General features: G+C 41.7%; 1 protein-coding gene across 1 annotated transcript in view; it reads left to right on the top strand.

Moving 5' to 3' along the window:
- grtp1a (growth hormone regulated TBC protein 1a) overlaps positions 1-18,353 on the top strand; it is a 69,353-nt gene that overhangs the window by 13,342 nt on the left and 37,658 nt on the right. Inside the window, exons 3-4 of the mRNA XM_072262350.1 lie at positions 7,413-7,571; positions 18,171-18,295. Of these exons, the coding sequence (XP_072118451.1) occupies positions 7,413-7,571; positions 18,171-18,295 (284 nt within the window). The remainder of the gene's footprint in view (positions 1-7,412; positions 7,572-18,170; positions 18,296-18,353) is intronic.

The raw sequence follows: 18,353 nt of genomic DNA, 5'->3' as shown, positions 1-18,353 counted from the left end.
TGTAGCTTTTCAGTCTTCATTGTTATTGTTTTAGCTTGCTCTGCCTCAATACCCTGTAATGAATTATGTATACAGAAGTTTTTCACTGTACCTTTCATAAATATGACAGTAACGATTTGTACTTGCATTCATCTCCCAAAGAGCAGCACCAATACTTGCTATTTTTTCACTCATAAATGTAACTGCTCTAGATCCTCCTGTGCCTTCTGACCTTCTTTACTGTTTGCAACTCCCAGATTTTCTCATCTGCAAACTTACTAAGCGACCCATACATTTTTGTCACAAGTCATCACAAGCGAGAGGTTTCTTTGTGGAACACTACTGGTCCAAACCTGAGATGAAGAAATGTTTCCTGCAGTCTGTCCTTCATCCTAGACTTCAACACAGTCAGCATATTGGTGTATCTCTTCTGCACCTTCTCCAGTGCTATCACATCTTCCCATGTGCACTGACCAGATCTGCATGCATTACTCCAGCTGAGGATTGACAGATGTTTTATAATGTTTGAGCATAACCTCCCTACTTTTGTATTTGGTGCCCCAACTGATGAAGATCAGTGTTCCATGTGCTAAATGTATTATTCTGACACTTCCTCTCCTTTCCAAAGTGTGACGCTAGATTATTTCATGCTGGAATCTTAAAATTGCAGACACTTGACTTCATACACTGTGTGCAGCTTCTTCCAAGACATGAAAAGTATCATTAGAATCTGTCATTTTTAAATATACTTCCAAGTTAATTTTTCTGTAAGATGCACTTTAATGCTGCCACCCAATTAAGGAATTTTTTCACTATATGCTGCACATACACTCTGTCCAGACATTGCTTATCATGCATGGGACATGGGCATCACTAGAAACACAACTTAATGCCTATTCTTAATTGCTGTTGAAGAAATAAAATTGTTGCAGTTCAAGAAAGTTATTTCCTTTTTTAAATCTTATGTGATAATATAGTGCACTTTCCAGTGAATGTAGCAAGTTTACAGGGAGCAAGAAATACACAAGCACTCCAGACCTGGCACTAGCCACAAGCCTACCTACATTCCTAACTTTAGTGTTCCAGTCCACAACCCTGCCTCTGGCTGCAAACAATTACTTGCCCTCTAGATCTCTGGCTCCCAGTCTGGATGAGTAAGTGCCAGATGCCCAAACATTATATCTTTGATAATCCAGCATCTGATTGTTCAGAAGTTCTACTGTATGTAAATACATGAGAGAAAATTTTTAAAAAGATGTGCTTTAAGAAGTCTGAGATTCTTATAAAATCTTGTAGAACCTAACCTGTGGTGTGTGAACACCAGGTGAGTTATGCCGAGTGTACTTTTTTATGCCAAATATTCCTGTGATCCTATAGACTGACGAGTGAGTGAGAAAATCTTCTTATTTTGGGGAAAGGTATTGAATTGAGGAACTAGATGTGGAGATTGTCTTGGTATGTGGAGGAGGAGGAGAAGATGGCGGCATGATGCAGCTTGTGTGGCCACTCTGGTGAATGATATCTGTAATCTGTCAAGTAGGGTGCTGTGCACAATCCTGATTTGATGGAGACAGACATGAGAGAATGGAGGAACATCTGGAGAAACTTCTGAAATGCCTTTTTCACTGCCGCTGTTACTGTGTGATCCGGAATCTCCGGAGGGGAAGGCCCCGAGTCCTCAGCTTTGCTTGTTGCTCGGCGGCCAGGACAGGGTCGAAGGGCTGGTCGGAGGCTCTTAAGTTTTCGGACGGACTCAGAGTCAGCTGTGGTTGGGTGCTTCCAATGCATCGACAGTTGTCGGTGCCTGGAAGTTTATGGCAGAGAGAGTTTCTCCCTTCTGCCGCCTGCTATCGGGGACTATTGGGAGTCGATCGGAACTTTGAGACTTTTTTACCGTTCCCATGGTCTGCTGTTTATCAAATTATGGTATTGCTTTGCACTGCTGTAACTATGTTATAATTATGTGGTCTTGTCAGTGTTGGTCTTTGGTTTCTCTTGTTTTTCTTTATGATATCACTCTGGAGGAACATTGTATCATTTCTTAATGCTTGCATGCATTTCTAAATAACTGAGTGTCCTCATAATCTAATAATCTAATCTAATATGGAGAGCCTACTAAACTGCCCCTTGCTGTTACCATCAGGGCAGAGTTGCAGGAGCCTGAACACACATACTCAACGATTCAGAAATAGTCTATCCCTCTGCTGTCAGCTTTCTGAATGGTCCTTTTTTTTTACACTTTATTTATTGTAATTTGTAGTCATTTTGTCTTTGCACTGTATCACTGTGACAAAACAAATTTTCTCCCATACAAGGTAAATGTGATTCTGAGTACTGTGTATTGTTTTGGTCCCGCTGTTAAAAGCTCACACTCTTTGCAGGCTTCAGTTCAGAATGCTATTTGCTTACAGTTACTGTTTGCATGATGTTTCCCCCTCATACTTTTTCTTGTTACCTTCCCATCACCTCATTCAGGTGCTCCTCCCCCTTTCTTCCATGGTCTTCTATCCTCCTCTATCAGATTCCTCTTTCTTGTGCCCTTTATCTCTTTCACCAATTTCCCCAGCTCTTTACTTTGCTGCCTCCCCCCTCCCTGTTTTACCCATCACCTGCCACCTTGTACTTCCTCCTCCCCTCCCTACACCACCTTAGTCTGATTGCTTCTCCTTTCCTTTCCTTTCCAGTCCTGAAGAAGGGTCTCGGCCCAAAACATTGACTGTTTGCTCTTTTCCATCGATGTTGCCTGACCTGAGTTCGTGCAATATTTTTGTGTATTGCTTTGGATTTCTAGCATCTGCGGATTTTCTCTTGTTTATGGTTTCCCATATTCTTTTTGCTACTGAAACGAGAGGTTAAACATCTGTGAACACTCCAGCCGGTAGATCAGCACAGGTCTTTAGTATGTCCAGGTACCCCATCTGGCTGGATGCAATCTTATAGAAATGTTTGAAGTTATGAGAGACTTTAAGAAAAGTGGACTTTAACAGTCTTTTCCCCAGAGTAGGAGAGACCAAAGCTAGGGGACATAGATTTGGGATGAGAAGGGAAAGATCTAGAAGATCTAGAAGGGGCCTGAGGGGCAATATTTTCCTTCAGAGGATGGAAGGATATAGAATGAGCTACCAGTACTGGGTAGAATAGTAACATTTTAGGAAGCATCTAGATAGACACATGGGGAGGGGAGGAGACTGGAGGGATATAGGCTGAATGCCGGAATTTGGGACTTGAAGTCACCGTGAACCAGTTTAGGCCAAAGGACATGTATATGTGCTATATTTACTCTGACTCTTATGGCTAGGCAACATTTGAAAACCCTTTTATATATTCCTTCTGCATTGAGAAAACTGATCTGCTACTGCTTCCTTCCATTATATTTACATAATAGCACCCTATTATGGCATTGAAGAATGCAGTAGAACAAAGGAATCTAGGAATAATGGTACATAGTTCCCTGAAGGTGGAATCTCATGTGGATAGGGTGGTGAAGAAAGCTTTTGGTATGCTGGCCTTTATAAATCAGAGCATGGAGTATAGGAGTTGGGATGTAATGTTGAAATTGTACAAGGCATTAGTGAGGCCAAATTTGGAGTATTGTGTACAGTTTTGGTCACCGAATTATAGGAAAGATGTCAACAAAATAGAGAGAGTACAGAGAAGATTTACGAGAATGTTACCTGGGTTTCATCACCTAAGTTACAGAGAAAGGTTGAACAAGTTGGGTCTTTATTCTATGGAACGTAGAAGGTTGTGGGGGGAGGGGCTTGATAGAGGTGTTTAAAATTATGAGGGGGATAGATAGAGTTGACGTGGTTAGGCTTTTTCCATTGAGAGGGGGGGAGATTCAAACAAGAGGACATGAGTTGAGAGTTAAAGGGCAAAAGTTTAGGGGTAACATGAGGGGGAACTTCTCTACTCAGAGAGTGGTAGCTGTGTGGAATGAGCTTCCAGCAGAAGTGTTTGAGGCAGATTCGATGTTGTCATTTAAAGTTAAATTGGACAGCTATATGGACAGGAAAGGAATGGAGGGTTATGGGCTGAGTGCAAGTCGGTGGGACTAGGTGAAAGTAAGAGTTCGGCACGGACTAGAAGGGCCAAGATGGCCTGTTTCCATGTTGTAATTGTTATATGGTTATTACCCTGTCTGTTCTTTTCCCTTATATCTTTATTTACCTTCCCTTTAAAATGCCATTTACATCAATCAGTGGGATGGCAGAGAGGGAATACATCTCTAACCAAAGGAGATGTAAGGTGCTGCTTCTTTCCGCTAGCCCGCAATTTTCCCTTGAGAAGGTGCAGCATCTGCTTAGCCACCGCTGCCACCCCCCCATCAGTCACGTGAAGCCATGGGAAAGGTGGTGAATGTTCGTACAAGCAGCTGGTGCGTGTCACAAATCCTGGTTATGTGACCACTGACTCCAGGCAGATGATCTCTGAAGAGTATTGATAATGGCTGGGGTCACCATCTTGTGAAGTTGCTGCCCAGAAGAAGGTAAGGGAAAACCACTTCTGCAGAAAAATTGGCCAAGAACAATCATGGTCGTGAAAAGAGCATGATCACCCACGATATATGACACAGCACATAACAAACGAGTGTTTTGAGTCATAGCATCTGCTTGTTTTCACACTCGATTCCTTCTGGATTTATTAGTAGCTACTTCCTGTGTATGGTCCCTGCCTTGACTCTTCACATGTGTGAGTGTGTTCACAATTAAAACTTTATAATTTTAGCCAGCTCATTGGGTTACACCTGCCTGCCTTTGTACCAGAGACACCAAACCAGTTTTTTTTGAAATCCCATGCAAATATTTTATCTGTTCTCTAGTATCAGACACTGCAGCGTCTCTTTACATTAAATTTGGATAAATTTTGTATTTTGACTCTTTATGCTGCTTGGTGAAGATTCTTGATTGAAATAAGTTGATTTTTATTTTGAGTGAGGTTAAGCTTTCAAATCGTAGTTGCTCCATACAGATTGAAGATTGTAATTGGACTTAGTTTTAATAAAGTAACAGTCTACTAATTCAGCTGTTCTGAGTGCAGTGAAGCATGTTTTTTTTTTTGACCAAAGAGAAAGGATTTATTAAAGGCATCTGTTCAAATTGAAAAGCTCTTTCATCCAGAGATAAAGAAGTAAGTCAGTGAAGATTCTTGTCATATGCAAAGTGAGATGTAAGGCAGTTCTTTGCCAGATAGTTCCACTCTGAATAGCAACAACATTAGATTGTGTATTTTTCAAATATGGGGTAGCTAGGGGTGACTTCAGAATTCCTTTAATATCACCGACTTGGATTTGTTGTGGCAGCAGTATAATGTAAAGACAAAAATCTATAAATTACTGAAATAAATAGTGCAGAATGTCAGAATCATAAAGTAATGATCATGGACTGTTCAGAAATCTGATGGCAGTGGGGAAGAAGCTGTTTGTGAATCATTGAATATGTGGTCTTCATGTTCCTGTACCACCACCCTGATGGTAGTAATAACACCATAAGATATAGGAGCAGAATTAGGCCATTTGGCCCATCGAGTCTGCTCTGCCATTTCATCATGGCTGATTCAATCTTCCTGTCAGCCCCTATCTCCTGCCTTCTCCCCGTATCCCTTCACACCGTGACCAATCAAAAATCTGTCAACCTCGGTCTTAAATATACATGAAGACTTGGCCTCCATAGCTGCCTGTGGCAAAGAATTCCAGAGATTCACCATCTTCTGGCTAAAGAAAGTCCTCCTTTCTAAAAGGATGCCCCTCTATTCTGAGACTGTTGTCTGGTCTTAGATTTTCCCACCAAAGGAAACATCCTCTCCATATCCCCTCTATCAAGGCCTTTCACCATTTGATAGATTTCAATGAGGTCTTCTGAATTCTAGTGAAAACAGGCCCAGAGCCAATAGGCGGTCTTCATATGACAAGCCATTCAATCCTGGAATCATTTTTGTGAACTTTGAACCCTCTCCAGTTTCTGCACATCCTTTCTAAGGTGAGGGGCCCAAAACTGCTCACAATGCTCCAAGTGAGGCTTCACCAGTGTTTTACAAAGTCTCAACATTACATCCTTGCTTTTATATTCTAGTCCTCTTGAAATGAATGCTAACATTACATTTGCCTTCTTCACCACAGACTCAACCTGCAAATTAACTTTTAGGGAATCCTGCACAAGGACTCCCAAGTCCCCTTGTGCCTGTTTTTTTTATATTTTCTGTCCATTTAGAAAATAGACAGATTAGGAGAATGGGCAAAGAAATGGCAGATGGAATACAATGTCAGGAAGTGTATGGTCATGCGCTTTGGTAGAAGAAATGAAAGGATTGATAAGTCCTTCTGTAGGTCTACAACAGATACACCTGTTGTTGAGGGGGATGCCTAACTCCTTTCCCCTTCCTCACTGTCACCCATTTCCCTGTGTCTGCATCTTCAGTGTAACTGCTTCTCTATATTTCCTACCTATCACTCCTTCAGCCTCCCGAGTCCATCTAGTTCCAGCTCCAACTCCTTAACGTGGTTTGTTAGACGCAGCAGCTGGATGCACTTCTCACAGTTGTAGTGGTCAGATATACTGGAGGTCTCCGACTTCCCACATCCTGCAAGAGGAGCATTCCACTATCCTGCCTGTTATCTCTACCTAGCTGAGCAGATATAAAGAAAAAATCTTGAGCTTTTCTTTACTTTGTTTTCTGAGTGAAGCCTCGTTTTGCTGAAACCTTGAAGAGCTAAAGCCTTAAGATCACCACGTATGTCCACTCAGATGATAATTGATGAGTTGGCTGCTACGCTTACCTCTGCCTGCCTTTAATTTGCTCTTACTGATGCTAATCCCAAATGCTGACTGGCCACTGGTCAAAGCTATAATATGCTGCCGCAAACTGCTCCAGCCTTTTTTTTCCCTCAGGCAGTGGACCTGATTGAAGTCCCCCTCCTCTCCAGACTTCCGATGTCTGGATTGTCAAAGTTGAGAAAGAACGTCCTGGATAGTGAAGGACCCTAGTGATGGATGCCACCTTTTAAAGGGGCCTGTCCCTTTAGACCTGTCCCTCTGAATATACCTCTTGCCCATCCTCTGGGCCCCCCCCCCTTGTCTTTCTTCCTGGACCTCCTGTCCCATGATCCTCTCGTATCCCCTTTTGCCAATCACCTGTCCAGCTGTTGACTCTATCCCTCCCCCTCCTGTCTTCTCCTATCATTTTGGATCTCCCCCTCCCCCTCCAACTTTCATATCCCTTACTCACTCTTCCTTCAGTTAGTCCTGACGAAGGGTCTCAGCCTGAAACGTCGACTGCACCTCTTCCTAGAGATGCTGCCTGGCCTGCTGCGTTCAACAGCAACTTTGATGTGTGTTGCTTGAATTTCCAGCATCTGCAGAATTCCTGTTGTTGTGAGAGTTATCATGTTTACTTGTGTTTAGAATATTGACCACTTGCTTTTATTCCCATTAAAGTAAAACGATACATCAGAAAAGGCATTCCAAGTGAATATCGTAGTCTCATCTGGATGACTGTCAGTGGAGCCCAGGAACAGATGGAAAGGAACCCGGTTTACTATAAGAAGATGCTGGAAACAGAGGAAGATCCAAAGCTGATTGAATCTATAAGAACAGGTACCTGATGCACAAAATTTAACTAATATATTAATAATAACTATCTGTAATAATATGTGAAAACTTGGGAGTTAATTGCTGTTTTATGCCAACAGGTGTACTGCATTGTGTGAAGCACTCAGAACTATTTATTTTAGTTAGTCCCTTTTATACCAGATATTAAAAATTTAGATGTTCAAGGACAAAATACAAGACAATAATTTCAAGGATTATTAGAGAATAGTGTGAATCTGGTGTCTTGTTTTGCAATCTGTGTACACTGCAAAATTTCCATCATAAAAATGTGTGTAGCATTTTAACATGGGATTGTGGCAGGAAGTCGAGTGGTGCAGTCCGGAAAGGTGTGAAGGTACTGTATCTGGTGCTGAGTTTACGAATTGTTGTATTTACTATATATGCTAAATTCAAAACTATGTCCTCCTTTGCCCGTCTTGCCACCTGTTGTGAATTTTAGAACCGAACAAATCCTCTGAGGTGTTGATGTGAACAGTGGATGGAGAGGGCTGGGAGGAAATAAGGTTGTTGACAGAGAATATTGACATGTCAGCAACTCTGGATGAAGAATGGCACGTGGGATGAAAAAGGTGGGATGAAAAAGGTGGTATACAAGATCAGCTAGAGGAAGAGAAACAAGGAGGTGGGCGTGTTTGGTTGCACGTAATCCCAAGGCTAAATTAACAGAGGTAGAGTATTGATAAGCATTCGTAGAAGAAAGTGAACTGCTTTCTTTCCTCTTGTTGACATAATTAGAATAAGGGAGGCAAGGTCAGAGGAAATAGTAAATTGATGGCTACATAAAAGGGTGCTTGAAGTAGTTTACAATACTCAGTAAGGCTTCAGCCCATTGAAGGCTGTGACCCTCTTCGCATCTCGTTGCCGCTTTCACCGTTCAAACATAATGCTGGAGTATCTTAATGGTTTCCAAAACTCTACATCTGCATATGTACATGTGTATGCCCACAAGTTACAAACCAATGAAGGTGGGCTTTAATTTACCTTTTCCAGAATGTTACACCCTGTGCACCATTATGTTGCACCAGCCATGGTAATTAGGTAGTATTTTAGTTACTGACAGTTATCAAGCTTACAAGGCACCAAATCACATTCCAATTGCTCCAAGGTGTTAGTTTCCTTTCACAGAATATTCTCGTGGCTGCAAATTGCTCACATGTTAAGGCCCATAAAGGATGTCAAACCTCAGTAAACATAGAAAACCTACAGCACAATACAGGCCCTTCGGCCCACAAAGCTGTGCTGAACATGTCCCTACCTTAGAACTACCTAGGCTTTACCCATAGCCCTCTATTTTTCTAAGCTCCATGTACCTGTCCAGGAGTCTCTTAAAAGACCCTATCGTTTCTGCCTCCACCATCACCGCCGGCAGCCCATTCCACACACTCACCACTCTGAGTAAAAAGAACTTACCCCGACATCTCCTCTGTACCTACTTCCAAGCACCTTAAAACTATACCCTCTTGTGCCCTCTCTTAAAACATTATACTAAATGGCAGTTGGTGATTAAAGCAAATAGAGGATGCTAACAATTCTAGCAGTGTGCTTCTGTCAACAAGATGTCACTTTGGCACCCATAACCTTGCATTGTATTTGTCAGTATTTACACAGCAGGCTGTGATTCCACACTTTGATATTGTACTGCATCTAAGGTGAAGTTGTAGTCCCTTCTGGTATGAACCGTGATAGTGGAGTTACTAACAGAACTGGTGTTATCATCATTATGTTTAAAGGTACATTTAATGTCAGAAATGTATACAATATACATCCTGAAATGCTTTTTCTTCGCAAACATCCACGAAAACAGAGGAGTGCCCCAAAGAATGAACGACAGTTAAATGTTGGAACCCCAAGGTTCCCACGCCCCTAGCTCCCCTCCCTCCTCCACATAAGCGGCAGCAAGCAACAATCCCCCTTCCCCCCCCCCCCCACTAGCAAAACAAAAAGCATACATATGTGTGCCATGACACATAACGTGGGCGATCAGAGTCTCCATGATTGTTCTCGGCAATCTTCTTCCTACAGAAGTGGCTTGCCATTGCCACCTTCGGGGCAGTACCTTTACAAGATGGGTGACCCTAGCCATTATCAATAATTTTCAGATTGTCTGCCTGACATCAGTGGTCACATAACCAGGACTTGTGATGTGCACCAGCTGCTCCTGTGGCTTGACATGACCCTGATCAGAGGACTAAGCAGATGATACAACTTGCTCAAGGGTGATCTACAGGCTAGTGGAGGGAAGGAGTGCTTTCTACCTCCTTTGGTGGAGGCGTATCTCCACCCCACCACCCTGACTGAATGCTATCTGTTCCATTGCTCTATTCCTGTGGATCAGAGTTGTCAGACTGTGGACCAGTGCACAGGTTTGAAGTTTCCAACTAATCCTCTGCACAGGTGTGAATCAAAAGCCTTGCAATCTGCAGAGTCTGAGCTATGTTCAAGTAAAGCTTGTTTCTGTTGGAATGGAATGGAAACTTGTTCAATTGCGTATTGGATCCTGACATCCCAGGCAAACCCAGTATTTTTGATGCATCCTGACTGAGCTGCTGCCTTCATCCACGGTGGTTCTTCTGTTGACAGTATTCCCACAATGCCTTTGGGAACTGTGTTTAGACACGGGAGTAACAAGGAAAAAAATAATTTGGGTCAGGGTGGTGTGTGACATGAAGGGGAGCCTGAGGCTTAGTTGTAGAGGTCAGCATTTTGAGAGGTGTGGCTGAAGTAGTCAGGATATTTGAAGGAGCTGACTGTCTTAGGCTGTAAAATTGCATCCTCTAATGCTCGATGATGATTAGGAAAAAAGCCCAGGCAGGATTAAGGTCTACAGTTGATAATAAACAGAACCATTTGAATTGTTGCACAGAACTTGGTATGTCTTGTATTTATCACTTGGGTTGTTTTTTTTCCCCCAGTCTGCATAACAAGCAGCCCAAATTATCTTCCTGGTCACTGAAGGAAGTTGGAGCAGAATCTTTAATGATAAGGTTTGATGGAGAAAAATGAAGAGTTGCTAATTTCTAGTTATTTCTGGGTTTGCTATCTATCAGTTTTGTCATAGTTATTTGGGGCAATTTGCAATAAATTAATGGTGCAATATTTTGATGCAGATAAGATGCATGTCACAAGCTGGACGCTTTCCGGACATTTTTTTTTCAATACTTTGCATTGATGTCTCTTTTTTTGTAGTGGTAGTGGGCTTGAGCTAGGACCAATACTAAGGAGGTGCACTATCAAGATTTTCCTAAAATTGGTTATAGGTCACAGCACGAAAACAGGCTCTTTGGTCCAACATCCCCATGCCAACCAAGGTGTTACCTAAGCTAGTTCTACTGGGTGTCAGAGTAACGTAGTAGTTAGCACAACACTCAGAGCTGGGGTTCAGTTTAATTCCAACTTCATCAGTACCTCCTTCCTATGGAATGTGTGGCTTTTCCTCGGGTACTCCGGTTTCCTCCCACATTCGGAAGACTTGTACCGGTTAATTGGTCATTGTAAATTGTTCCGTGATTAGGCTAGGGTTCTATCAGGGGTTGCTGGATGGTGTGGCTTGAAGGCTCTGTTCCGTGCTGTATCTCAATAAGTAGATGCTTGTCTGCATTTGGCCCATTTACATTTAATCTTTTCTATCAGGATACTTGTACTAATGTTCTGTGGCAGTTCATTTCATATCCACCAATCAGAGTGAGTGAGTATAAGTGTGTAAGAAACATGGCCCTCAAATCTCCCTTTAAATCTGTTGCCTTTAATATTGGATTCTCCTACCCTGGGGAAAAGACTGTGACCATCTACCTTTTCTATGCCTCTCCACTTTCTAATCATCTAAAAGGTCACCCCTCCGCTGCCTTTGTTCCAGAGAAAACAGTCCCACCCAGTCCAATCTCCATATAACTCAAGCTCTCTAGTCTCAGCAACATCCTTGAATCTTTTCTGCACACTCTCCAATGTAATCACTTCCTCCTTGTAGTATGGCAACCGGAAGAGCATGGTCTCACCAATGACATATGCAGCTATAATATGGTTTCTCAACTCAATGTACTTGATGTCCCATCTGATTAAGGCAAGCTGATAAGCCTTCACCACCCTGTCTTTTTGCATTATTAATTTCAGGGGACTATGTACATGTATCCTGGGTGTCTGTTCAACAACATTTTCCAGGGCCCTTTCATTCTCTGAGTTCTGCCCTGATTAAGCTATCTAAAATGCATCATGTTGCACTTGTCTGACTTAAATTTCATCTGTCATTGCCTTGTTCACATTTTCCATTTGACCTGAATCCTCTTGTAACTTTAGCCAACCTTTTTCCCTGACATCAGTTTTGATGTCTTTTGCAAACTTGGTAATTGGGCCACCTGCTTTCTCATCTAATTGATTAATATTTGTGATAAACAGCAGGGGACTTGGCAGAAATCTGTGAGGCACACCACTGGTCACAGACCTGCACTCTGGCAAAACAACCCCCCGCCACCACCCTCTGCCTCCTGCTTCTAAGACAATTTTGTATGCAGTTAGCTAGCTCACTCTGGATCCTATGTTCCAGACCTTGTCAAAGGCCTTGCTAAAGTCTATGTAGACAATATCTACTGTCCTGCCCTGCCTGACCTTTGTCAAATGTCTTGGTGACTGCTTCAAAAATAACAATCAAATTTGCAAGGCCTAATTTCCCATGCACATAGCCATGCTGACTATCCCCATGATTCATTAGCCTTTACAAATGCAGATAGATTCTGTCTCTCAGAATCCTCTGCAACTTCATAGCCTCATCTTGGGAAAAGACCAGCCCATCCTCTGATAGGACCATGTACACATTGCTTCAGGAAACTTTCCTGGATACACTTAGCAAATTCTGCAACTTCTAAACCCTTCACACTCTGGCAATCCCAGTCAAAAAAAGCTGGTTAAAATGACCTACATTTATAATTTTTACACCTGTGTGCAATTTTCCCTACATCTTTGCTCATCCAGCCCTTGACGATTATTGGAGACCTCGTGTATAATCTCATCAACATGATCACCCATTTATTTCTAAATTCTACTTATATAGCCTCGTTGGTTGATTCCCCAACCCCCAACCCTAGAATATTCTCTCTACGTTTCCCTTAAAGTGTAAAGCTTTTTCCAATTTGTTTGAGAGTTACTTGTGACTTAGAAGGTGGTGCATAAGGTATGAAAGAGAACAGATTATTTTGTAATTTCCCTTCTGTTTCAGATTTTGTTTAAACCGTGGATCATTGTTCTGTCCTGTGCATGATGGCTATTTTATTTAAAATGTCCTTCCCTTACTAATTTTTCGCATTCTTTAAGATTTTGTCCAGTTACTTAAATTTAATCATAGTTGAATCTTCATTTTAATCTAATGGAATAAAAAACATCTTTTTACAGTGAAGCCATGCACTACGCATTAACACAGTTAGAATTGGCTCTTGAAATGTTCTGATTCTGTTGGCAGAGAAGATTCAAATGGATATTGCCTGGGATGGAGCATTTAAGTTGCAAGGAGAGACTGGAGATGCTAGGTTTGTTTTACCTGGAGAAGAGAGGTTACAGTGGAAAATGATTGAGATGTATAAAATTAGATAGTGTAGACCACAGGAAGGTGTTCCTATTGTCAGAGATGGATAAGACAGGATTTAGAATTAGGGTAAGGGTTAGAGAGGATCTAAGGAAGAACTCTTTTCACCTAGAGTGTACCTGGAGCAGCCTGAGAGAGTGGTGGAAGCAGAGTCACAGAAGTGACTGATGAGCACTTACCTTGCTTGGGCGTAGAAGGCTATGAATCAAGTGCTGGAAGATAAAGGTAGTGCATGTTGATTCACTCTGCTTGGTGTGGATGTGATCAGCTAAATGGCCTGTTTCCATGCCTCTGACTTCCCTCACCCATTTACTGCTTTTGGTCCTAGTTTCAGAAACCTGTGCAATGCTTCTGTCTTGTTCCAGGGCTGTTTGTATTTTATCCCTATATCATAGATTCTAATCTCACTGTTTTATTTCATTACTTTCATGTTTTGAAAAAAAATCTCCATAGTTTCTATTTACATAACAGCATTTAACATTGTCAAATGTCACAAGGGTGTGGAATCAGAAGAATTTTGTGGCTTGGTATGATGTATGAAATAAATAATACTCATAGCCCAAGTATTATCAAGGAACACACAAAGCGCTGGAGGAACTCAGCAGGCCAGGCAGCATCTATGGAAAAGAGTACAGTGGATATTTTGGGCAGACGCTCTTCGGCAGGACTGGAGAAAAGAAGATACGGAGTTAGAGTTAAAAGGTGGGGGGAAAGGAGGAAGAAACATGAGGTGATAGGTGAACTGGACAGGGAAAGGGTGAAGTAGAGCTGGGAAATTGATTGATGAAAGAGATACACGGCTGGAGAAGGGGGAATCTAATGGGAGGATAAAGGCCTTGGAAGAAAGAAAAGGGGGAAGGGACACCAGAGGGAGGTGATGGGCAGGCAAGGAGATAAGGTGAGAGAAGGGGATGAGGATAGAGAAGGGGGAGGGGGCCATTACTGGAAATTCTAGAAATCAATGTTCATGCCATCAGTTTAGAGGCTACCCAGACAGAATGCAAGATGTTGCTCCTCCAACTTGAGTGTAGCCTCATCAGGACAGTAGAGGAGGCCATGGATTGACATGTCAGAATGGGAAGTGGAATTCAAATGGGTGGTCCCTGGGAGATCCCACTTTTTCTGGTGGATGGAGTGGTTCCCAATCTATGTTGGGTCTCACTGATGTACAAGAGGCCACACTGGAGCTCTGGATATAATAGATGACCCCAACAGACTCTCAGGTGAAGTGTTGCCTCACCTGGAAGGACTCTTTGGGCCCCTGAATGGTACTTTGGGAGGAGATGTAGGGGCAAGTGTAGCATTTGTTCCATTTGCAAGGATAGGTGCCAGCTGGGAGATCAGTAGGAGCGATCCCTGTGAAAAGCAGAAAGTAGTGGTTGTGGGGTGGGGGGGAGATGATGTGCTAGGTGATAGGGTCCCGTTGGAGATGGTAGAAGTTAGAAAGAATTATGTGGTGGGCGTGGAGGCTGGTGGGGTGGTAGGAGGGCAAGTATTAACAATGAAGGTTTTAAGCAGGGTTGGTTAGTTGCTCATTTATGTCCTGCAAGGCAATGTAATTTATTTTAATTAAGATGTGGGAGGCTGGGCAGCAACGTAGGTCAGAGCTCTGAAGTAATGGGCAGGAGGGGCTTAATCTGGGTTGAATACAGGTAGCAGAGATGGGTAGAGGGGGACTAGGATAGTTGTATTTGAAAGTGACTTGGGGAATGATGGACTGTATGGCTGTGAGCCAGCTTGAAAGCGGACTGCAATTCTTCAGGAATGTTGTTCTAACAACAGCTTCCCAGCTGTGAATTTCTACTGTCAAGGAGAAGGGCAGCAGGAGCATTTGAACTCCACTGCCTGCCGGTTTCCTCTGTCACACATCATACTCACTTGAATCATAACGTTGCCAGTCCTCCATCACTGAATCAAAATCTTAGTGCTCCCTGCCCCACAGCATCAGAAGAGCTGGTCCATCAGATGATCTGCAGAGGTTTAAGAAGGTCACTTGTCATCACTGTGTAAGGACGATCAAAGATGGACAATAAGCTGTGTATCTGTGAAAATGGATAGCTAAATGAAAAGGACAGTCCTGTAGTACAAAGAAAGACCATGCCTAGCTGGTTTCACTGATTTCTTCAGATACCTGTGCCTGCCTGCCCACCCTTCTTCACTTCTTCCCAGGTGATTAATTATAAACATCAGATAGCTCACAAAAAAGGAACTTAACATAAATGTGTTTAAATTACCATAAGCAAATTATCTTGCTATTGATAGGTTCAGACGTTTTTGACTAGAGGTTCTTTCAGAAATCAAGAATGAGGCATAAAACTTGTTGCTTCACAATAGTTTTATTAAGAACAGCGAGAACAAAGGAATTGAAAATGGAGAACAGCAAGAGTTTAGTAACGAGCAGGAAAGAACATGGAGATAAAAAGAATAAAGATGGCGAGCCAACGTGCTCTGCTGTTATACCATAGATAACAGACACTCTGTTCAGATTTGCAGAGTTAATCAGATAGCCCCTATTCAAATAATGCAATTCCCAAGAAGCTTCCAGAACAATACAAAGAACTCTAACCACTTGGATGCACTGAACAGTTGCATTTACATAGGTAATTATATAAAATACAAGCAGGCATAAGAAAGTTAAACTGCAAAGAGAATAACAATTATGTAGTCTAATTCAACATTCCCCTTTGGTTCTAAATTGCACATTTAGAATCATTACATCTGAAAATCCAGAGGTAGAAAAACTTGTATCTATATTAAATATAAAATAATACAAAACTACCCAAGTTATAGGAATATCAAAGGGTATTTATAAGATTGTTAGGTAGATTAGAAGGCACACTTGTGTGAGTTTGAACTATTTTAATGATCACCCTTGTACAAGGAAAAAAACGTTCCAAGTCCAAAGTAAATTTATTATCAAAGTATGTGTATGTCACCATATACAATCCTTAGATTAATTTTTTTGCAGGCCTGCTCAATAAATCTATAACAGAATAATAACCACAATAGGATCAATGAAAGACCGCGCCAAGTCGGGTGCTCAACCAGCGTGCAAAAGACAAACTGTGCAAATACAAAAAGAAAATGATAAATAAGCAATAAATATTGGGAACCTGAGATGAGTCCTTGTAAGTGAGTCCATAGGTTGTGGGAAAATTTCAATGATGGGGCAAGTGAAGTTGAGTAGAGTTCTCCCTTTTGGTTCAAGATCCTGATGATTGAGGGGTAATAACAGTACCTGAATCTGGTGGTGTGAGTCCTGAGGCTCCTGCACCACGTTCCTGATGGCAGCAGCAAGAACAGAACATGTCCTGGCTGGTGGGGTCCCTGATGATGGGTGCTGCTTTCTTGCAAGAGTATTTCATGTAAGTATGTTCAATGGTTGAGAGGGCATTACCCGTGATGGATTGGGCCGTTTTCAATACTTTTTGTCGGATTTCCCATTCAAGGGCATTGGTGTTCCCATATCAGGCTGTGATGCAGCCTGTCAATATACTCTGTACCTAGAGTTTATAGAAGTTTGTCAAAGTTTTGGATGTCCTGCTGAATCTCTGCAAACTCCTAAGGAAGTAGAGGCGCTACCATCCTTTCTTCATAATTGCACTTGCCTGCTGGGCCTGGACAGGTCTTCTGAAATAATAACATTGAGGAATTTATAGTTGCTGACCCTCTCCACCTCTGATCCTCCAAGGAGTAACTCATGGGCGTGTGTTTTCCTTGTCCTGAAGTCAATAATCAGCTCCCTGGTCTTGCTGACATTGAGTAAGAGATTGTTGTTAGCCTGATTTTCAGTCTCCCTCCTACATGCTGATTGGTCATCACCTTTGATTCAGCCTACAACAGCAAACTTGAAAATGGCGGATGTGAATTATGATTTTAAAAAAAGATCAGGACAAGTATTATTAGAATAAACATCTTAATGTTCAATAGCTGCCAACCCTGTTTGTATTTCTAAAATGTGTTGGTTTATCCTTAAATCCATTTCAATCCAGCTTCTGTTACAATAGTTGGTGCCTTTTTTAATATTACATAACAGCCTAACAAGTTTCACAGAGGTGTCATATTAAATCTAATTTTTTCACTGCATTCATTTTTATGTCGACTCGGGATGGGATGGGAGTGAGTAAAAGAGACCCTCTTAAAAATATGGTTTTGAGACAAATATTGATAGGTGATAGAGTAGCAAAAATACAGAAGTTAGGGAATTGGTTTTGCAGAGTGTAGCCTAGTTAGCTGAAGATCAAACAACTAATCTCATTTGGGTGAGAGTATCAATTGGACAGCATTTGTGCTTTATTTTAATGGAACTTTGCCCTATTTTATAAATTCCAGATTTAGACCCCATGATGCAATTTTAGGTCAGAGTAAGCACCTTAGAAAGGTAATTGATAATTGGCCTATTATTGATATAAGGAGCAGTATTTTTAAAAAAAGCTGTTTTGCCTGCCACCCGTACAGGTCATTTCACATCAGTACCTCTAGTACAAAGGAAAAACAATAACAGATTGCAGAATCTAGTGTTACAGTTACAGAGAAAGCGCAGTGCAGATAGACAATAAGATGCAAGGCAGTGACAAGGTAAATTATGAGGTCAAGTCCGTTGTATAGCACAGCAAGTCTGTTCTTAAAACTGAAAAAGTTATTCCTATTTTTGCACTGTTATATTTGCAATGTACAGATTTTATGCCTTTGCACTGTGCTGCTGCAAAACTACAAATTTCACTTGATGTCAGTGATAATTCAGATTCGATAGACTTGTAGAGCCCATAGGTGCTGATGTTCTGAAGTTCCTCCACCTTTGTGGTTGTGAAAATATGTCAGAATGATGTGCACAAGAGAAATGTAAATATTGGATTCAAAATTCAAGGTTGTCATTCAGTCTTGATTCAATGAAGATTGGATCTGAATCAGTATGAAATAAGTGAAACTACCATTTAATAATGCCTTGGGGACCTTGGAATATTTCATCCAGTCACACTGGGAAAAACAACACAAATAACTTTTTCTGTTTGCAGACATTAACAGAACATTTCCTGACAATGTACAGTTTCGCAAAACAGCTAATCCCTGCCTACAGCAGCCACTTTTCAATGTTTTACTGGCATATGGAAATCACAACAAAGCAATTGGCTATTGCCAGGTATGTAACATCTGCTCTTTTAAGTGTTGTGCCAACATCAGTGTGTAATATCTAGTAT

Source organism: Mobula birostris, chromosome 6 (assembly GCF_030028105.1).
Source record: "Mobula birostris isolate sMobBir1 chromosome 6, sMobBir1.hap1, whole genome shotgun sequence".
NCBI lineage: Eukaryota > Metazoa > Chordata > Chondrichthyes > Myliobatiformes > Myliobatidae > Mobula > Mobula birostris.
The sequence above is the reverse complement of the archived record's forward strand: the minus strand, read 5'-3'. Positions and strand labels throughout refer to the sequence as shown.